At 49.7% G+C, this 20,668-nt stretch overlaps 9 protein-coding genes across 9 annotated transcripts; 6 read left to right on the forward strand and 3 right to left on the reverse strand.

Moving 5' to 3' along the window:
- Window positions 1-332: 332 nt before the first annotated feature.
- On the forward strand, window positions 333-1,360 carry FIBRA_05536 (uncharacterized protein; the record flags this gene model as incomplete). The annotated part of the gene is made up of 5 exons (XM_012327298.1): window positions 333-395; window positions 457-690; window positions 746-973; window positions 1,020-1,132; window positions 1,189-1,360. 5 exons carry the CDS (start codon window positions 333-335, stop codon window positions 1,358-1,360), a joined length of 810 nt encoding a protein of 269 aa, XP_012182688.1.
- Window positions 1,361-1,818: 458 nt separating this feature from the next.
- Window positions 1,819-5,082, forward strand: FIBRA_05537 (uncharacterized protein; the record flags this gene model as incomplete). Its single annotated transcript, XM_012327299.1, has 8 exons — window positions 1,819-3,099; window positions 3,176-3,288; window positions 3,347-4,457; window positions 4,510-4,696; window positions 4,726-4,759; window positions 4,820-4,930; window positions 4,988-4,997; window positions 5,047-5,082. 8 exons carry the CDS (start codon window positions 1,819-1,821, stop codon window positions 5,080-5,082), a joined length of 2,883 nt encoding a protein of 960 aa, XP_012182689.1.
- Window positions 5,083-5,326: 244 nt separating this feature from the next.
- FIBRA_05538 (uncharacterized protein) lies at window positions 5,327-8,533 on the reverse strand (the record flags this gene model as incomplete). The annotated part of the gene is made up of 15 exons (XM_012327300.1): window positions 5,327-5,456; window positions 5,508-5,606; window positions 5,664-5,776; window positions 5,828-5,943; window positions 5,997-6,237; window positions 6,296-6,426; window positions 6,479-6,542; window positions 6,603-6,846; window positions 6,900-7,355; window positions 7,409-7,713; window positions 7,766-7,830; window positions 7,882-7,965; window positions 8,037-8,124; window positions 8,172-8,354; window positions 8,405-8,533. 15 exons carry the CDS (start codon window positions 8,531-8,533, stop codon window positions 5,327-5,329), a joined length of 2,448 nt encoding a protein of 815 aa, XP_012182690.1.
- Window positions 8,534-8,845: 312 nt separating this feature from the next.
- On the forward strand, window positions 8,846-9,299 carry FIBRA_05539 (uncharacterized protein; the record flags this gene model as incomplete). Its single annotated transcript, XM_012327301.1, has 2 exons — window positions 8,846-9,021; window positions 9,080-9,299. The coding sequence occupies 2 exons, from the start codon at window positions 8,846-8,848 to the stop codon at window positions 9,297-9,299; spliced, it is 396 nt and encodes a 131-aa protein (XP_012182691.1).
- A 1,116-nt stretch (window positions 9,300-10,415) lies between these two features.
- FIBRA_05540 (uncharacterized protein) lies at window positions 10,416-11,402 on the forward strand (the record flags this gene model as incomplete). The annotated part of the gene is made up of 4 exons (XM_012327302.1): window positions 10,416-10,674; window positions 10,727-10,870; window positions 10,932-11,043; window positions 11,102-11,402. 4 exons carry the CDS (start codon window positions 10,416-10,418, stop codon window positions 11,400-11,402), a joined length of 816 nt encoding a protein of 271 aa, XP_012182692.1.
- Window positions 11,403-12,447: 1,045 nt separating this feature from the next.
- On the forward strand, window positions 12,448-13,346 carry FIBRA_05541 (uncharacterized protein; the record flags this gene model as incomplete). Its single annotated transcript, XM_012327303.1, has 5 exons — window positions 12,448-12,563; window positions 12,620-12,857; window positions 12,912-12,993; window positions 13,050-13,231; window positions 13,287-13,346. The coding sequence occupies 5 exons, from the start codon at window positions 12,448-12,450 to the stop codon at window positions 13,344-13,346; spliced, it is 678 nt and encodes a 225-aa protein (XP_012182693.1).
- A 468-nt stretch (window positions 13,347-13,814) lies between these two features.
- FIBRA_05542 (uncharacterized protein) lies at window positions 13,815-15,926 on the forward strand (the record flags this gene model as incomplete). The annotated part of the gene is made up of 8 exons (XM_012327304.1): window positions 13,815-14,342; window positions 14,390-14,875; window positions 14,930-15,034; window positions 15,094-15,111; window positions 15,183-15,359; window positions 15,424-15,692; window positions 15,752-15,826; window positions 15,881-15,926. The coding sequence occupies 8 exons, from the start codon at window positions 13,815-13,817 to the stop codon at window positions 15,924-15,926; spliced, it is 1,704 nt and encodes a 567-aa protein (XP_012182694.1).
- Window positions 15,927-16,049: 123 nt separating this feature from the next.
- On the reverse strand, window positions 16,050-16,850 carry FIBRA_05543 (uncharacterized protein; the record flags this gene model as incomplete). The annotated part of the gene is made up of 1 exon (XM_012327305.1): window positions 16,050-16,850. The coding sequence occupies one exon, from the start codon at window positions 16,848-16,850 to the stop codon at window positions 16,050-16,052; it is 801 nt and encodes a 266-aa protein (XP_012182695.1).
- A 406-nt stretch (window positions 16,851-17,256) lies between these two features.
- FIBRA_05544 (uncharacterized protein) lies at window positions 17,257-20,322 on the reverse strand (the record flags this gene model as incomplete). Its single annotated transcript, XM_012327306.1, has 5 exons — window positions 17,257-18,045; window positions 18,099-19,504; window positions 19,566-19,734; window positions 19,790-19,918; window positions 19,972-20,322. The coding sequence occupies 5 exons, from the start codon at window positions 20,320-20,322 to the stop codon at window positions 17,257-17,259; spliced, it is 2,844 nt and encodes a 947-aa protein (XP_012182696.1).
- Window positions 20,323-20,668: the final 346 nt, after the last annotated feature.

The following is a 20,668-nucleotide window of genomic DNA, read 5'->3' on the forward strand; positions in this document are numbered from 1 at the left end:
CACGCCGCATGGTCGTCAAGGATATCATCACGTGATGACCCAAATACAAGGCCTTGCTTGGATTCCCGTTGCTTGCGCCAAAACGGTCAGGGTTCTGTGCCAGTGCGTCCGGCTTGCACAGGCCCCTTGGCCACAAACTTATAAAAGGGCTGAGTTGACTTCTTCTCTGATTATTGGCCCCACGGACTTCTGAAGACCCTCGCGACATCAAGACACTTGTCGCTTCAAGACCCGCGCAACCTCAAGAGTCAAGACATCTATAAGTCCCCACGTCAAGACGCTCCTCGAGATTATCCCAACCCTTTCTGAGTTTGCAACTGTTTTAAAGGAACATGGCCCGTTTCCGCTGCCCTACTGACTCTGCTGATGATCTTGCGAATGATCGCATCCCCCAGGTAAGCCGTCGCCTTGCATTGTCATCTATGTACTTGCATATCTAACTTGCAGTATTTTCAGCGTTTGGCTAGTATGACAATCACCACAGATAAGAACCACAATGCTGCCGGTCCTTCGAAAAGACATGCACGGCGAGACAAAAATAAATTGAAGACACCGGCTGGAATGAGTCTTAAAGAGAAGGGGAATCTCAAGAAAGCATTTAAGAAAAACGCAAATGGTCCGAAGACAACCGTTCCAAAGGTCAACATCAACAATATGAGGTCAGATTGGTCATTTGTTTTTGTTGGAAATGTGCGTGAGCTTAGTCTTTGGTTATTGTTTGAGTACGCTCATATATGTCCTGCAGCTTAACAGGAATATCGACGAGAAAATTTTGTTCCAGGCTTTCATGCGGTTTGGGCATGTCACTCGAGTTCAGATCCGAACCAGTTCGGGCACCCCATTCGCGGGTGCTGGTCCAGTTGCTGCCAATAGTAACGACAGACAGTATGCGTCAGTCGAGTTCTCGGATGCCTCTGCTGCTAGGCGGGCTCTCAAGATGAACGGGCACAGGCTGTTTGGAATTAAGCTAGCGGTATGTTCAACATCACTATGATATTCGAAGTTTCATTCCAGAAAAGGTCTGTCTAAGTGCCGCTGATCTGCCCGAGACCCAAGAGATTGTCAATGCGCATATGGCGAAGAAGGTTCCCGCTCCCAAAATGGACGTACAAGCTGCCTTTAATGCTATTAAGTACGTTTTGTGAGCACTATTTTGAATGTGCTATGAATCATGTTCCACTGTGTCAGGCGTGTCACTATCGACCGGACTCAGTATATTAATGCCGAGGCCGGTCCATCTCGAGCAGGCCCCTCCACCCAACATCAAGATGTGACCGCCCCTGCGCGGCCCAGGGGGCTGCAGCCTCTCGCTCGAACGCATGCGTTCGCCGCGATGTCTTTCCCGAAGACCGTAATGTAGAATTTCCTCTTTTGGTATAGCGTATGTTGCTGGTCGCTCCTTTGTCTCATGGCGCCCTGAAATGTGCCCATTCACGTTCTTTAAGACTTGTACTTATTATCCAAGTTGCGATGTATGCATAGATGTAATGGAATGAGGTTATTTTCCTGTTAGAGTATGTTTGATGTCCCACGTAAGCCCAGAAACCGCCAATCAAACCCAGCTGTCGCGACCTGCGACACAACAGCTGGTCGACCAGCTCCGAGTCGCACCCGAGCTGACTTGGCCTTTCACCTTTCTCGACACGTCTGTACATCGCGAGCTGGATGGAATCCGTCTGGTAGTTGCAATCAGGCGTCACAGGTCGGTCTCTGTCTTGTTTACATTCTATTCCTCTGCAGCAGCTGAATGTGCTGTTCTCCAGTGGTAGCGTCGTCTCTTTCTGATCGTTGCGAGCCACACGGTTGCTGGTCACTGTCATGGACCCGATAGCAAGGAGCCCTGCTCTGAACCCCGCCTCTACTCCATTCTTTCCTGGCGGAATGCGGGTCAACGACGATGAAGGCAGAGGCTCCAGTATCGGATTCCGAGTGCCACTAAACCGGGAACAGCATTACAGCACGTCAGGTTCCACCATCTCCCTTTCTCCGTCGGAACATCGTTCCATGCGGTCGTCGCCCATTTCACTTCAAGATGACCGTGATCGCAACTCTGGGCCTGGGGTGCATCTTAATTCATCAGACGAAGGGCCTCGTCATTCTCCAGCGAGTAATCAACCCGAAGGAGATAGGACATTTTCCGCTCATGAGAGACAGGTTGCAAGAAGTATGTCTGGGACTACGGATAGTATTCCAGAAGGCGACGACACTCCTAGCCCTGCGATCCCTAACGGACAGTCGGCGTCGAATATTTCGTTTCTTGGAAATATGCTCGGACGTGGTCGGGATCGCCTTAACACTCCTCCCGTTGTATTGGATACCAGCAATACTCGGTCATCTCTCGTACATGCACCATTTTTATCCTCGTCTCCTGCCTCATCTCTAGACTCCGGCAGCCATTTCGCATCGAGCGCAGACTTATCGATATCCTTTGATACTCAACTGAGGGCTTCACCCTTCGTCCACGATCTCATAGACCGGCTCATTCGCTGTGAATATACTAGTCGTGAGATACAACGAGATCTCAACGACGTCCACCGCAAGCTGGATATACTCGTAGAGAGGACACTCCATACGAACGGACCACCAGAATTCAAGGATCCCTTTGCTCCCGCTCCGGCTTCTCAGACCCTGTTCTCCTCTGCTAATGGGCCACGGGCGTCCATGAACGCGAGTATTGCGCCAAATCAACCTGCGCCTACGGACGACATAAGTCAAATTTCCAACAGACTCAATACGCTAACCACTTCTGTTGGCCAGTTGTTGGCGTTACAGACACAACAGATGCAAGCTGCAGGCGCAGGGCTTCAATCTGTGCCCCTATTACCAGGCAATATTGGACAGGGAGATCTAAGTTCCAACCAAGCCACGCCTCAACAGGTGCTTTCGACGGGTTCAACATTGGGTCATGGCTTACCTGGTCGCCCTGACATGAGACCGAATCCACGCATGCCCAATCCTCCTATGCGAACGTGGTCTGCTGGAAACATCGATGTTCCATTGCGACCTGCTGATTCCTCTGGCCCGCTTAATCGTCAAGATACTCTCTTCCGTGACAAGCGTAGATCTGTTTCCGCATTGATGAGACGTGATTCTGCAGGTGTAGGTTATCTAATCCTTTAGGGAAAGGCCCCTGTATCGGTTAAAATAATTTGCTGATGAGAAGTTTTCTATTCAGGGTGAGAATTTGACTGGTGGTTCATCATCTACTCGGGAGGGGGGACCCATAATCACGAAATGGGATCAGCTGGCCCTCGCTCCCGATCTGCTGCGATCATTGAACACTTTTGGGTGAGTCTTGCTGATGATGGAGGCAGGGTCTTCTGACTCTTTATATCATATTTTCTAGTGTGGGACCTCCGAACAAGATCCAGCAACGCGCACTACCATTCCTACTGCGAGGTGCAGACATTATCGCCCAGGCTCCACCAACTCAGGAGCGGATTGCAGCCTATGTCATACCAGCTATTCATGTTGCACTGAGCAACGCCTCCATGCGTGTTCCCGTTCGGGGTCCTCTGGTGGTCATGATTTCTACGACAGTCGACCAAGCGACACAAGCCCAAAGGATGATTCGCGATCTAGGTGGACCTATTGGTATCAAATCGGCGTTAGGAGTTGGATCTGCTTCCGCTGGTGTTGATCTCAACCAAGAACTCCGAATTTTGCAACAGAATATGCCCCATATAATTTGCGGTACACCTCAGAAGTTGCACGCCCTCTTCACATCGCCCGGTGGTATGCCCGGGACTGAAGTTCGATTCCTGGTATTGGACGAAGTCGATCAATTGATTGCACGAAACCTCCACGAATACGTCTTCAATATCATCAAGCTCCTGCCACCCCCTCGTTCTCGCCCTCTTGGGGCGACATCGCCTGGCAGTAATCCGGGGTCTGCATCGCACGCATCCTTCTCAGCATTTGAATCGAACGCGCCTAACTCACTCATACCTCCCATGCAAAACGCGGCTCGGAGATTCTCGGCGATTGGCCTGAGATCGTCTCCTCCCATTGAGTCAGCGAACGGCGGCCTGTCACAGGCTATCGAGCGACAAACGGCTTTGTTTTCCAATACTGTCCCGCAGGACGTGTTGAATCTTGCTCAAGCTATCCAACTGCGGGAGCCTGTCAGGGTCCTTGTTCGTCGTGACGGTAACGTGACGCATGCAGACACGAGTCAGGGTGCCCGTGGTCTCCGGCAATTCTATCTGTACCTTGCCTTTACTGCAGGCGGCCGATCAGACGCACCTTTGCCTACCACTGGACTTGGAATTATCGGTTCGGGTAGAGGCGCATCCAGCGCTGAAACGGCGCAAGCTCGGGAATGGAAGTTGGAAGCCCTTGCCGATCTATTCGATGATCTTGATGTACCGCAGGCAATCATTCACGTAGGTGGGATGACGGCTTTGGACGCCGTAGTGTATAAATTAGCGAGCAGGGGCCTTGAGGCTGTTCCTCTAGTGAGTGTATTCCTTGCACATGTTTGGTTGAGTATCTAAACAGGTGATCTAGCATGGAGATATGAATGCGGGAGCCAAGCTCGCTGCCCTCAACAAGTTCCGCGGTCCTCCCTCTGGTATCATGCGACAATCGACAGCGAAGGTATTGGTCGTTTACGATGTTCAGGTCAAGACACCGGAGGTGTCTCAAATTCCTCTCATCATCAATTATGGCAAGCATTCCATTATAGGGTTAAACCGTAGATTACTGACTAGAGTGTGTCGACAGATCTACCAAAAGCTGTCGAAGAATACGCCCATCGGTCTGTGGCCAGCTCTTTTTCCTCTTTATGTATTTGAAACTAATGCAAAACGTTGGCCAGCGTTGCTCCTGCTATTGCTCCTAGTTATTCACGCGCAGGTGTCATCATCAATTTTGTCACTGCTACTGGTGGTGATGTCGAAATGCTGCGCTCTATAGAGTGCTTCTACAAGTGAGGATATTTTTCATTACCAATATATGCGTATTGACATGCGAATTCGTTTGTCAGGATTAAATGCGTGAGTATTGCTGTTTGACTGCTCAGAGTCGATGTTAAACGCATCGTAGCCCGAAGTTCCCATGAGTCTCCGCGACATTGTTTAGTTGACATTATCGTCGTTTGTGTATCCCTATCACTGCTTTCCTGGCCTCAAGCTATCCCGCCCATGCTGCCTGCTCTTGTTTAATGACAAAGTCGCACTGCGCATTCTACTGTGTCATACCCTTCATATATCACATCTAACCAGATTGTCTCGTTACTAGCTAGTTCTTGGGTCTATACCCAGTTGTCTACACTGTATACTGCATGGCCTTTTCCTTGATTCCCCAACGTACTGCGATCGACTCTTCATGATCCCGTAGTATGGACAGTCAGTATCTTCAATGTATTATCTTCACTACAGCTTGCAAGTTGCATCGTTGTGCTGTCATTGCTAGGACGATACATCAAGCGATGAATCTGGTCGACGTGTGCGGTCCTGTAGGCGATGTCAAATTCTATCTGCGACCTCAGCTTATTTCACGCTTACCGAGAGTCAATACTGAGCTCGAGTTGCCAATCAGAAATGGTTGCTGTCGCACAAGAGTAGATCACAATTTCTCCAGATTCCAACCCAATCCCCATGATACTTTGTGAACCGAGGGTAAATACTAAAAGTTACGTGAGATCGAGTAGATCGACTTACCGGCGTCCGAGATCTGAAGGTGCGAAAGCCACAGCGGTAGCAGCGTCGATTGTTTTGATAGCGCATGCGGCTGTCCACTTGCTTGTATCCGGATCTTGATGCCAGATTTTCACCTATATGATGATTATAAATGTCCAGAAAAGCTGCGCTGGAATGTAGCTCACCGTCTTGTCTCTGGATGCTGTGGCAAATATTTTTCCATCGTTGTCCCATGCACAATCCCATATAATCCGAGCATGGGACTTGTCAGCCGCAACGGGTACATATCCGCTTGTTCCATCTAGTGAAATTAATTTCAGATCAATGGTTGGCGCCCTTCTACGAGTAAGTGACTCTTGCCTGCACTGTTCTTCTCGAACAATCGCCACGTACGATCGCGAGAAACAGACAACAAGTAGTTGTCATCCGGGCTGAACGCAATCCGTGTGATAGTCAACGTATGACCAGGCAGAGGTTGCCCAAACGGTTGCCATTTTTCTGTGTCATATACACGGACCACCGCGTGCTCGGGATTTGTGGCTTTACATGCTGTAGCCATGAACTTATTTGAGTTCGATATCGCGAGACTGATGGACTAGTATTACCTGTTATGAGAAGATGCACGTCAACGTGGATTTTCACCAAGTACTTACTTCATAACCGTGACCAAACACTTTCTCGGTCTCAGGCCATAAGGTGATTGCAGCAAGTTCGCCTTCAAAGGGCCTCCGTTTTATTCGGATAGCATCGTAGGGAGCATTTGCATCCAGCGTTTCCGAATTTACTTAATCAGCAGCTTAGCGATGTGACCATATCGGCGCATTATCTTGCCTCACCTTCACTTACGGCTTTGTTTGATAGACCCAAAGGAGGGACCGTAGCTGCACGGGGTCTCTGGGACTAATGAATAACAGGATGAGTCTATGACATGGCGAAGAATATACAGCTTCTCGAGCTCACCTCTCCTCCAACGAGATGTGCTATCTCGAGATTATTGACTATGTCGATGAATTCACGAGGCGCCTCGAACACACGAGCAACTTTCTCGTCTGCAATACTAACGAACCCTAAGGTGTCCAGTGACGCAATGTCAACGAGGTCATATCCGTGCACTTGGGGGCGGCTGATTTCATGCCACACCACGGCTGATTTACCGTTCGTAGACTTAGGAATGGCCCCGTGAATGCGTGTGGTCTGGTCCAAACTAGTAAAGAGTTCAGTAGCAGTGGTAAATGAATTGTAAAATTGATCTCTCACCCGGCGGAGAGGAGGTATGCCCCATCTGTACTCCATGAGAGTCCCCTGACCGGGCCACTATGTCCGGTGATCGCACCTACCTCACTCCAACTTTCTGTTCGTGGATCTGCTATTTGCGACCCTTCGTCTCGGGCACAACGCCAACGTCGCCAGCCTCCACTCCATCCCCAAGCTGAAGCGTCCGCTCCATTGCGAGTCCATAAACCACCTACAAAACCGCCTAGTCTCTGCCCACCAACATCGCCAAATCGTTGATTATTTATCCAGATTGATGCTGTATTGTCTTTGTTTGAAGTGAAAACTGTGGAAGGCGACCACATAATCAAAGAGGAGTCGGAGGAGGTGGACAGAAGAGTGGGAACAGTAGAGGATGCATCGGGACGCCAGGAAATGGAAGTAACCCCAGCTTCGTGGCCGATCAAGAGGGCATCGAAAGTGACGGAGAATTGTTGTGAACTTGCGTATTTCTAATTCAGTCATTCAAGATACAAGACCGAACCACTACGTACCTTTGGTCTGATTTGACCGTGAGCATGTGTCTCTTCAGAGATATTTGACGACCTCCCTCTTCACCCTCCGCCAAGTCCGCCAAAGATGCTTCAAAGGCGTCAAGTAGGTCGTCTGTGACATCATCAGATGGGTCTTGAGATGCCTCAGAGCCTCTTCCGAGATAGCTCTCGATATTCCAAAGGCGAATAGTAGTGTCCTGAGATCCGGAAGCCAATACCAGATGATTCAAATTATGGTCGGGTTGTCGGAAAGCCAGACATCGGACCCAATCTTCGTGTCCGGAAAGTGTAGCTGAATGCACGAACTGACGCAATATAAGAGAATTTAACATGATGAGCGGGGGTGCAAGATATTACCTTGTCTTCTGAGCGGATCCAGAGCTGGACGTTGCGATCGGTGCTACCGATAGCAATGATTGTTGCTGATACAGATATGCTCAGATACAAATCAATGCTGTCTCTTGGGTACATACCTTGTACTCCGGGAAGTTGAGATAGTGCGAGAGACAAAGGATATCTCCCGTGAAGAGATATTGACTGAATTTCAGATATTTCGACTGCAATCGGATTCAGAAACTTAGCAACATCGTCAACGATAACAATTGCTAAACCTCGCCTTTGTCCTCACTTTGAAATATCTGCCATATCTTCACAAGGGAGTCCGAAGCCCCGGTTGCAAGGACGCTGTCATAGACCGCGAGGGTAGAAATGGCTGTCTCGTGTGCTTGAACAGCACGTCCTGATTTCCACTGGAATAAATCACCATGTCATTCAAGCCTTCTAGATACATGCGAGGCAAGCATGCCTGGGTTCCGTCATGTTTCCATGACCTCAGGACACCCTTGTCATCTGCACTAATGAAGTGGTCATCCTGAAGGAACCGAACGCATGTTACGAGCCCTTCGTGCCCGGGAAGTGTCTCAAACACTCCTTGCTCAAATTCATCCTATATGTTTATAAGTCATGTGCGAGAATTGTTTTCGAGATTTGAAGTACTTCGGCGTTCCATAGTGCGATTAGTTTATTTGTTCCAAATGCCACCAGAGAGCAACTAGATGCGTCCGCGGCGTAAGGATGTCTGTTGGTAGACGCGCAAATATAATCGACGGCCGCCTTATACGGCATTGCCAATACTCAGTTGATATATTCGTCCGAGATGTTCTGTAAAGATGAGATGGATGATAATTTCAAGAGGCAGACAGAGGGCGATGATTCGGGGTTACTGTAAGAACCGTTCGAGGAAAAATCGAGTTGATCAAGCTCACGTGCGTTGCTAGAATCGGGATCTGCGATCCTACTACTTATGTATATGTAATAGGCGATTTTGCTGGACTTCTACTACTAGTCTGTTCTGCTACCTGAGCCGCCAAGCTCACTCCTTCATTGTCACTCACTCTAGTGAACGCCAACGTATTGTATGGTGTATGGCCCACCGTAATGCCCATTCTAGGCGTCGGTGTTGATGTTCTCAATATCCACCGAATAATAGCACTTGTCAAGAGACGGTCTGCGACACGAATAGCAGCTCGCATCCTCAGTGACGAAGAACTGACAGTGTGGCAGCCCCTTTCCACGAAGAATGCTGCATTAAGAGACAGGTTTCTTGCTGTGCGGTGAACATGTACTCCCTTTTCTGTGTGGTGCACTGTCTGAACGTGCTACGATTATCAGCTTCAGTGTGAAGGAAGCCGCATACAAGGGTCTGTATCCACACGCAAGGCCTACTTGGAAAGAGTTGACATTCCTTGCCTCTGGGGGCTCTCGCAAGCCCACCCTCACATACCACCCATCAGCTTTGGCGACCCCAATTGGCACGCTTCATACAAGCATCAGTCACGACGGTGATTACGTCTTCTCAACCGTCGTGGTGGAAGGCCCCTTGCTACGATGAATTGTATGAGGAACAACTTTCGTAATAAAACAGTGGGGATATGTTGTGTAACATGCCACTCAATTGTGTTTGGTCATAGTCCGTTCGTACAGGCAGATTGGCAGATGCGGAATACACGGCGTTGATACTACTTTGAATCATCATGAATAAGCAGAGCAACGCAGACAAATGAGTGTCCCGTGGACACGCCCTCACTATACAATGATCGGACTCCTTGCAAACGGCCCTCAATGGCCTTAGACGGGTGAACCATACACTCTCGGCGGTGCTATGCCACAGTTCCTGCAACTTCACTCCTCCGCCATGCTTTAAGGATAAGGACGGTTGAAGTGTCCTCTAGAAGCCTGTTAGTGATATTAGGTAGATGTTCGACCCTCCGTGTTTTCTGGCACAGCATCGTGCCCCGCCGTGGCATTTGGGGGTAGACCGACATTGTTTCCACGGAACCGCTTCCGCATATCCAACTTGTGTACAAGACATGAGAATGCGACCAGAATAGCAAGATGCAGCAGGGTACATACCATTCCTCTTTTGCACTCGAATGTGGCCCGCCGCAAGGACAGGCACTCCTCGGGAAGTTCACTTGTGTGCTGCTTCAGGCATTCTGAAGGCAAGTTCCCTTTCTTCAAAACGCAGTCCGACTGCAGCAAGCATTCCTTCAGGGCAGAAATGAGGTGCTGGCACGAGGAGGACATGGATGCAGCGAGGAGCAAGACGCCGGTTACCCGAATCGTCGGAACACCGGAAATGGCTTGGTCAACGGCTTGCTCTCATGCTGCCACCCAGTGTCCGCGCCCTCGTCCGCAATGTACCAACCATTGCTCCTGTTCCGCGTCGCTCGATATTGTCAGTGACCGGTTCACAGGCGACCGAGTTCCTCAACGGTATTGTTGCCTCATCTATTCCAGCAAATCCGCGGGGTCACTTCTATACGGCCTTCTTGCATGCACAGGCAAGCCAACTGCATTGATGAGTTATCTATTCGGCTGAAATACTGTCTTCAAGGGTAGGGTGTTATACGATGTATTTCTCTATGCGCACACTAGTGCAACTGGCTCGCAGGGCTACCTCGTAGAGTACGATGCTACGTTGACCGAGGCACCTCCTCTTCTCCCAATGCTTAAGCGCTATGTACTTCGGTCAAAAGTGAAGCTTCGCGATGTTTCTGAAGAGTATGACGTGTGGGCAGCTTGGGGTTCTGAGAATGAGAAAGCCTGGGAGACAGAGAGACAATGGAGCCGTGCTCGTAGTGGTGCGGTAGAACCCGTCTGGGATTATACGAACGACTCGCCGTGGGGAACAGAAAAAGGGGTTCTTCGCGACCGCAGGGCTAGCGGAATGGGGCATCGACTTATTGTCAGGAAGGGGGAAAAACGTGAGTGACCAGTCAAATATCGGTTGGCTGCGTAACTCTAACGAACGCGCAGCTAAGGGAACAGCTACGTACGATATCGCTTCACCGGATGACTACCTACTGCATCGAATATTACGCGGTGTTCCGGAAGGGGCGGCGGATATCGCCCCCATGCAAGCATTTCCAATGGACTCGAACCTGGACATGATGGGCGCACGTTAGTGATCTGTTTTCTGTCAGCTTTGTCTTGTCGCGCTGACGCTATTGTTCACATTAAGTGGATTTTAGAAAGGGATGCTATATCGGGCAAGAACTTACTGTTCGAACATATCACACCGGTATAATACGGAAAAGGGTATTGCCCGTCGTGATTCATTCACCAGGAGATGCGTAAGCCGGTCACCTTGAGCGCACATTCTGGTTGCGCTGATTGCTCCATTTTGCTCAGGTCTCGGGCGCCCATCTCTCAGTTGAGCTTTCCCTCGAATTTAGACATCAAGGCTCGCGTTACTGAATCGAGCAATGGCGCTGTCCGTAAACCTCGACACCGAGCGACGGGAAAACTACTCAGCTCCGTCAACGGCGTTGGTCTTGCGCTTCTGCGGCTAGAGCATCTACCTGCTGTGGAGAATGGAAACATTGTTTTAGAAGTCGAAACAGGGAGTGCGGAAAAACAGACTTCGGAACTCACGCATTGGTTGCCGGACTGGTGGCCACCCGCTCCTGCTCTTCTGGAACAGGAGTCATGATATTACTTTGTGTGATTGGTGTGTATCATATGCCCTCACATATCCCCACTCATCCATCTGTAAAGTCTCGTTTATCGAGATAGTCTATTTTGACCACAGGGAGCCGCGTTTGCCATCGTAGATCAGCGTTCTGAGGCTTGTACTCAAGCGATTCGCTGTATCGGCACCCCTTTCATTCTGATCAGCTCTTCCAACATAAAAATTTAATCACGAATGCTGCAAGCTACGGCCATCTAACACATGGCTGTCCATTCGATTCAGAGATGCCTAGCTTTCCGTAAGAAGCCCTTGGTTCGCCCTATGTCGCTGGCATCACAAACGCATACAACTTTAGACTAATTCTCCACCCCAATAAGAGAGATTTTCAATTTTAGAGTTTCGAAGCGGAACCTTTGGTAGGCCGCGAAGCGGGTATGTCTGGTGCGCGCACATGATATCTAGTACTTGCTATGGAACTTTTTGGTATGGATGCTCTCACGGGGCTTGAGTCTCATAGATAAATTGCAATACAAGATACGTCATAGATGGGGCTCGATACGATTTGGCATTGGTATAAATGGCACAAACATTAAGTCTTGTGCCTTGTCTACGCCGTCCAAGTCTGGCATTTCATCCGGGCAGTGCCATCACGATGTACTGCCTCGGCAGACAGAATCGTCTTACGCAGCGACCACATCGTCAGTCTTTCCGCCCCAAGTGTCTGCATGTACAGGCCGTCATTGCATCGATTAGTAAGTGGCGATATAATACATTAAGGACTCCCAAGTTGAGCGTTGGTGTTTGCCACGATTGAGATCGCTGACAATAGCATTATTGAAATGGCGTACCCTGAATGTGTTTATTTAAATTGAGAAGTGGATTGCATCATTCAAGTGTGAGGTGACGAAGGGTAGTAAGGGAACTAGTCCCTATGGCTTACTAAACTGGCGGCAGGGATCTAACCAACGATGATTAATCAAGCTCGATGCCCGAATGACGTATATAATGCAGCGATAGCAAGTCTCAAAGACTTCAGCAGTCCACTATCCCTCTGCACAATATTACCATGTCCTCAGATACTGGCAAACCCTTGCTTCTTTACACTGGCCCGACCCCTAACGGTCGCAAGGTCTCGGTCTTCCTTGAAGAGCTCAAAGCTGCGTACGGTAGCCCTGAATACGAGTGAGTCTTCTCCATGCACTATCTGTCTACATGTCATTCTGATCTTGGATGATCAGCATTCAAAACATCGATATTAGTACCAATGTTCAGAAAGAGCCGTGGTTCATTAAACTGAACCCGAATGGTCGCATACCGGTTCTCGTCGATCGCTCCCGCAACAACTTCATCGTCTTCGAGACCGCGGCGATTTTGCTCTATCTCCAGCAGCACTACGATAAGGAGGGAAAATTCGGATTTAATCCTGCGAAGGACCCCGACACATACAGCGAGACGCTGCAGTGGATCTTTTTCGCGGTTGGTAGTCCCAGAATATGTGCGTGAACAGTTGGCTGACTACAATAATCACAGCACGGCGGTGTTGGTCCCATGCAAGGACAATCGAACCACTTCAACCGGTATGCAAAGGAGGACATTCCCTATGCTAAAAAACGTAAGCATCTCATGCAGTTATTGATGTTGAGGAGGCTCTCAATAATCAATCAATAGGGTATATTGACGAGACAAAGCGTCTCTATGGCGTACTTGAGATCCGCCTTTCCCAAGGCCGCGATTGGCTCGTGGGTCCTGGCCGGGGGACATATAGTATCGCCGACATGAATGTGCTCCCATGGATAAATATCCACAAGCATTCGATGGTTGAAAGTCTGGACGAGTTCCCGCTTCTGAAGGTGTGTCTGCATGAAGCAGTCTATCTGGGCAAATACTGATATAAGCGGATTGAAGGACTGGCTTAAGAGGGCGACTGAGCGCCCTGGCACAAAGGCTGGTCTAGCTGTTCCGTGAGGTTTTCAAATTGTATACATAGTGTTGGCTTGTGTATCATTTGGAGAACAAAAATCAATTTTATTTGTGTTACAAACGACAATTCTGTAGAGCCTTTCATAGACCTATGAACATGAAACTCGGACTTTGCATGTATACGGGATCAAAAAAAAAACAATTGAATCAAAGAAGGGTATTAACTCAGGACAACGCTGAGAGCTGAAAAATTCGCAAGGCGGCATTATGATGGAGGCAGAACACGGAACCCCCTAGTAAAAGGCGAGGGGGTTGTCTGATTGCAATACCTCCTGCCGCAACAACAGTTGATCGAGAGCGGTCAAGACCACAAGCGTTTTGTATTTCGTGCAGCCCGCGGGTGCGATCACGTGGGCACGAGTTGTGGCTGCGGTTTCCGTGATACTACTGCAGTACTACTCGTTCGGAGACGTTCCTATCCTTTTGAGTTCTGCGTGATCTGAGTATCGACAGATGTCTGAAGACGAGAGGCTCAAGCTGAATACATCGTCCCTGCTTCATACCCTCTTCTCATCTTGCAAAGTCACTGCACCCATCTCCTCCTTCGACCTCCTTACGCACGTCATTACTTCTCCCACCGGCCCCCTGCTGAGTCCTGAGTCCGCACCTCCATTCCGTCTCACTGATATTTCCCGCTTCGAGGCCATCCTCGAGAGCCTCTCAGAAGCTTGGGACTATGGCCAGATTTCTGTGATGCGCGAGAATCGCGACGGTGAGCTCATGGTCATTGACGTGCAACTTGGCGACTCGCAATCTGGTGGCGCAGCACGGATGCAGGGACGCAAGCGCAAGCGTGTGGTGGATGAGGATGCCGATTCTGCTGCTGGAGATGCGGAGGAGGAGGCCGAAGAGCGTATTGAGCGGTTGCGTTCTGAGCTGAAGCCAGCTCCCACTACGCTCGCGAGTCTGAGCAAGGATATGAAGGAAGTATATAATATCCTCCAGCGCTGCACGGCCAAAGGAAGGTTACTGGCTGAGCAGGTGCGGTCACAGCCCTTGATTATCTGTGTGTCACTTACCCTTCCCAGTTCCGTACCGTGAATGGGAGCTTTGAGCCAATCTGCCCTAACATCACCAAGGATGACTGTGCCAAGGCGCGCCGCCTTGCGGACATCACTAATGATGCCGTAAATAGCAGAGGACCGGCGACAATATGCGACCGCATACATTTTCGTCCGCTCCTTCGCCCACATACAGACCCCTCCCTAGGCCATTGCTCCTACCTTAACACCTGCTACTCGGAGCCGACTTATGCACAGTCGCCTTCTATCCCGCCTCTGCCATCGCATCGTCAGATGGGATACGGGGCACAAGGTGCCGGCAGTGTGAGCCTTCCGAGTGGTCTGGGTGCTGGCGGCAGAGGCAAGGAGAAAGCTCCATGTCGCTACCTGCACTTCGAATTAGACTGGGATATAAATGACGGCACTGGTCCAACCGATCAAAGATTGGAGCCAAAACGTAAGCCGTTCAAACTGGGAGTAGGCCTCGGACCGACTGGGAAGGACACGCCCATAGTGAGCACGATGCATCACAAGATAAAGGATTAGCCGTTAAGCATGTCTTTGCAGCTCCCACCCCAATGGCTTAATTGTGACCTGCGAAGATTTGACTACTCCGTTCTCGGCAAGTTTCATGTCATTATGGCGGACCCACCATGGGATATTCATATGAGCGTGCGTGTCTGTTCTCAGCTGCCTTCGTGCTCCTTCGTATACTTCTCGGGCGAAGCCAGAGGGGCCTCGCTTCAGAAGTATGCGAACTGTGGCGGATGATGATTTTGAGCATGGTCGTCTGACATTGAATCTCGGACTGGATTAATAGTTGCCGTACGGGACAATGACAGACGACGAGATGCGGGCAATGCCTATACCGACATTACAAGATGAGGGGCTTCTCTTTCTTTGGGTTACCGGTCGTGCTATGGAAGTCGGCCGGGAATGTTTACGCGTTTGGGGGTATACTCGTGTGGATGAAGTCGTCTGGGTCAAGACAAACCAGGTATGCCACCTCACAAGTGTTTGTCTCGAACCATGAAACATCTATACTGTTGCCTCCCTTGTAGCTTCAACGCGTTATTCGCACTGGCCGCACAGGACACTGGTTAAACCATACTAAAGAACATATGCTTGTTGGTGTGAAAACCATCACAGACGACGCAGGAAACCTCAAGTTCCCCTCATGGGCTAACCGAGGGCTCGACACAGACGTGATCGTCTCTGAAGTCCGCGAGACTAGCCGTAAGCCCGATGAGGTATATGGTTTAATCGAGCGAATGTGCCCTGGTGGCCGCAAGATCGAGATCTTTGGGCGGAAACACAATGCTAGACCGGGGTGAGTGCTGTTTTAGAATTCTTTTCATACTGCTCTGCTGAATGTTTTTCCTAATATAGATGGCTGACACTAGGCAATCAGCTCGGACACGACCAAATTTACGAGGAAGATCTGGCGACGAGGATTAAGGCTAGGTATGCCAGCTGTCACATTATCAGTCCTTCTCATGCTTAGAGGGCAATCGTCAGATATCCAGAGCGTAACATAAACGTTCGTCATGCAAGTGGACTGTAACTCTTGAATTTTGCATGTTTTGCCTCGTTGATTTTCATACGTGTATTTTAATTCTCAACTGTATTTGGTGTTGATTTCCATGTATCTATAAGACAGGACAGTGTCATTATCAACCAGACTATCTCATGGCGGCACCTCATTTCCCGCCCAATCTAGCACTTTTCCTCTGTTGCGGATGTCTAAGTTTTGCACGACGTTCACCACTTTTGCTGCGGCGTCTTCGGGCTCGAAGAGCTTTCCATCGGGCACTCCGTGCCAGAACTCTTTGCTCAAATCGGTCTTGACTGTACCAGGATGCATCCCCACACAAAGAGCGAGAATCTTCCTCTGTTGGAGGTATAAGTCGAAAGTGCGGATTGTCTGGTTTAATGCTGCCTTTGAAGCACGGTAAGAAAACCAACCACCTAGCCTATTATCTGAAATGGACCCCACGCGCGCGGAGATATGAACCCACTTTGACAGCAACGGTGAGTCGGATGAGGTGTGGTGCGACTGAGGCAGAGGAAGAAAGCGAGAGAAATGCTTGATGAGGATGAGATGTGAGATGACGTTAATGTCGAACGTTTCCTCGATGTTACTGGCGATGAGGTCTTCCGGCTGGCGCTCTGGATGCAAGACCCCGCCTGTGAAGAAAGCAGTGTGGATATATGCGTCGCCTTTCGGGCTCTTGGCAAGAACGTCCGCGAGGGACTGGGCTGCGGCAGCAATGCTATCCTCTGACTTGAGTTCCAGTTGGAGCAGATGCAATCGATCCTGGTCGACATTCTGCAGAGGAGAGAGAATGCGCTCGCGAATGGCGTCCGGCTTGTTCGAGCGATGAGTAGCGACGACAGGACTTTGGGTTGTCTGGAGAAGATGTCGAGTAATTGCTAAGGAGAGGCCGCGGGTGGATGGTGTCACAAGAAAGAAAGGTTGTGCAATCATTGTGTCTCGCAGAATGTTGTAGGCGATGTTTTATCCCGATAGCCAGTTGATGGCCAAGCTGCAGGCTTCAAGTCGACGCGTCCGAGTCGCGTCGGATCCTAGTTGCGATCACGTGTGCGTAAAAGCCCAAACCCGAAGTCGCTGCGTGTACTATGATAGTAGTAACTATGTACATGTGCATCTTAGCGACAAGTAGGCCGTCTTGAAATGATCACTCCATTTATTCGTAAACTTCCAATTTGCAAGACATACAGAAAACAGCCGAGCTACGTAGCATCCGAAAAAAAGACATGACACTAGCTACAAATTGGCGAGCGCAGCATGACAGAGTGACTTGATTGAAGCAGAACGGGATGGTGCATCGAACAGCACTTGAAGAACCATGATCGGGAAATAATGAGCCGACTCAAATATCACCAAGATCCACAAAATCCCCCTCTTGCTCGTCCCAGCCCAGCGTCTCAGGAGCGATGCCCAAGTGCCGTAGCATTGTCCCGGGTGTGTGCGTAGAAATGTTCTCCTCGTCATCTTGAATTCCTTCGTTCCGCACCTGATACGCGCCGGTTGCTCCGCCGGAGCGAGAACCTTCCCCACGCCCAAACTCTTCCTCTAGCCAGCCACTTTTCCCTCTCCAGGTGTTGATGCTTTCGCCGGGATTCTGGTCCTTCACGGTGTCCCAAACAGCCCACGCCACCTCCCTGCCAACGGTCACCCACTTTTCAACAAGTTCTTCGAGCTGTGCTTCTTCCAACCCAGCTCCAGCAGTCTTGATGCGAATAGCCTGCTTCAGCATTTGCAATCTGCGCTGGAGGGCTTGAATGGTAGGCATAGCTGTCACACTCGAGAATGAGACGTTCGGAACAGACGATCCTACAGATAGCGGTGATTTGAACTGCTTCGCGGCATTCCTGGTGCAATCCTTGGTCTGCACGGTGGCATCGCTGGTCTCCACCGCATAACTCAGATTGGGGCGGGTTAGAGCTTCAACGTCAACTGTCTCGCCTTTCGCTGCTTCCAGACCACGAGGAATCCTGCCACTTGCATACACAGCATCGACACCGTGATGGGCGAACGCTATATCCACTAAAGGCGAGCGAAATGGGGCCACAAGCTTTCTGCGCTGCTTCTGCTGAGAGATCAGAGTGGGTCGTTTTGGGTTGGATAGGTTGTTTGGCCTCAAGCTGCCATCCATTTTCTGTGAGTCCATCGTGTAAGCCGTGTTCCGATTCCAGAAAATGATGGTCGTACCATATATTTCTTAGGCGATTGATTGGCAAAAGAGCTCGTATGATGGGAACCTTCATTTCCATTGATTTCGTCTGGAATACCAAGTGCAGGTTCGAACAGGCTCCGCGGCCGTTTCGCACCGACAATAGGACGCGCGTCAAAATCGAGTTGGTAGCCCTCTAAGTGACTCTTATGGTGATCAATAGCAAACAGGGGCGGCGACGAAGGCGGCGAGCTTCCCTTGCATGGAGGCGAGGAAGAAAATATCTTACAAGGGCTAGAGGATGGAAAAGGCGATGATGACGGTAACGGAGAGGAAGGTATGTCATCCGTGGTCAAAAGCTGTTCAGCATCTTGGTCGACATATTGCGAGCAGGTCGACTTTTCATCTAATACCATGTCGGAACATAGGTCGTCCCCCAACGAGCAGGAGAGCCCAGAATCCTCCAGGTCCAGAACTCCGGTCAGTTGAGCGGATTCGATGGGGCTCAGAGGTAGCACCACTAAATCCAGTCTGGCTTCTTCATTAGGAGCAGAAGGCACGCTCGACGATATATTGACATCAACCCGCGGAGCTTGAACTGCTGTTGGGGCCTCTTGATCCGTAAAATAGGTGCTTGCAGTGTCAGCAATCATAGATGTACTTGTGGCTTCAGTAAAGCTATCGCACGACGAGCATTCTGTGGATATAGGCTCCACCTTATTCGGAAGCTGAAGAACAACCAGGTCAACAAGATAAGGTAGCTGAGGAGGAATACTTGAAGTAAGTTTTTCGTCATCTACGTATTTCTCGGCAGCAACTTGCAAGCCAGTCGTTGTATCTACTACGAACATTTTGGCTGAAAGAGGCACAGGATCCGCGTCCAGAGTAGTCCCATCTGTAACAATAGGACAATCAAGGTGACCCAGACATCCGTCTGTAAGACTGAGGTCAGAACTGATCCTCTTCGGATCCACGCGAGAGCCGTCTGGGGAATCAGACGAACTTGACACATGGCAGAAAGGATCTAGAAGTAGAGATGTACGTTGTGCATCTTCAGCTGTAGTATCAGGGTCGTAAATTATCTGAGCATCGAGAGAATCAGCAATTGGATGAACATCAGCGTTAGAGGGCCCAGCAAGCAAATCACAGGATTCAGCATTTGTGCAGAGCATGGACAGAGATCCAGCGGCATGATCGGGAGAACCCCCAGAAATAGAACAAGGCAGAACCAGATCAGTACAACAAAGAGCAGAAGTCGAAGCAGCGGACACCGGAAGTCGGACTTGTTCCACATCCGGGACAAAAATTCTCAGAGGGTCAACATAGTTTTCTTCACGATAGGCAGTATTAGGTGGAGAGCAAAGGCTGGCAATCAGTGGTGAGCCGTTGAAAATGGTGCACGGACTACCTGGATCGTCTGTCACTTCCAGCACAGAAAGCGAATCTGATTGACGTAAGAGTTAATCAATACACTCGCTACAAACCACCGCGACTCGGAAGCTCACCCTTGACGTAGACTTCAAAATCGACCAAATGATCGTCGTGTATTTGTTCTACTTCTGAAATTTGTTCGATATTCGTATCACCTGGAGCAGAATCAGCCGTAGGAGAGCTCTCAATGGCTTCCGTTAACGATAAAGGGAGGATGTATTTGACGGAAGATTTAGCAGCGGCCTGCATATATGCGTTCAAAACTGCTCCAACGACTCTGAAATTTCTCGCAACATACACTAGCACCAGTTACAAGTCGCGCTGAATCGAGGCATGATAGCTGTACTTCGTCAGTAGCGGTTTCAATGTCGGGTCGAATGCAAGTGGATGCATCGGCTGGCAACACAATTCGGCGCGGTGCCCAGGTCTGAAGCAAGCTGAGAAGGTGACTGGCGAGTGAAGTGTGGTATGATGGCTCACCGTAGCGGCGTTCTGTTGTAGGCTTTCCATCTGGTTATGCTCACCTGACCGACTATATGCGTCAGATTCTCGCAAATGTGACTTGGTAGTTTTTTCGTTGCATTGCGCGTTGTCGATTGACATATCGCTCTTCAAGATCCCGTCCACCCTTTGTTCCACATCAAAGCTGTGATCGGCCGACTGAGGGACAAAGTGAAGCTGAGCAGTTCTTTCATCATCATCATCGGAGCTCGTCCGATGAAGACTCTCGATGTCGCTATGCGCGACGCAAATGGGAGGATAAATCTTGCAGAGATGAAGACCGGAATGTAAAGAAACATAGGTGAAACTCACTGCATTCGGGTAAGTCATGGTGGGCGGCGGTTATGGTAGGAGGCGTAAATGCACATCGAGTCGATCGCGACCTCGGACCTGCAGGCGCACTCACGTGTTCGCACATGCCGCATCTCGATCGCTTATTCTTGATCATGTTTATACGTATTTTATCCTCCATGCACTAGCTCTTCTCCAAGCTTTCTTCATTGCTCATATCCAATGTCAATTTTACATGTAGACAAATAACTCTGCAGGCATGGGTAATGTGGTCAATATTGGGTATCATTCTATCTCATACTAGGCCTTGTAGCAAATTCTACAGACTCAAAGGCTACTGTTACAGCTTGGAGGGGGGTTTCTTTTTCTTTCCTAACTATTCGTC

This window comes from Fibroporia radiculosa (assembly GCF_000313525.1).
Source record: "Fibroporia radiculosa TFFH 294 genomic supercontigs, scaffold4635, whole genome shotgun sequence".
Lineage (NCBI taxonomy): Eukaryota > Fungi > Basidiomycota > Agaricomycetes > Polyporales > Fibroporiaceae > Fibroporia > Fibroporia radiculosa.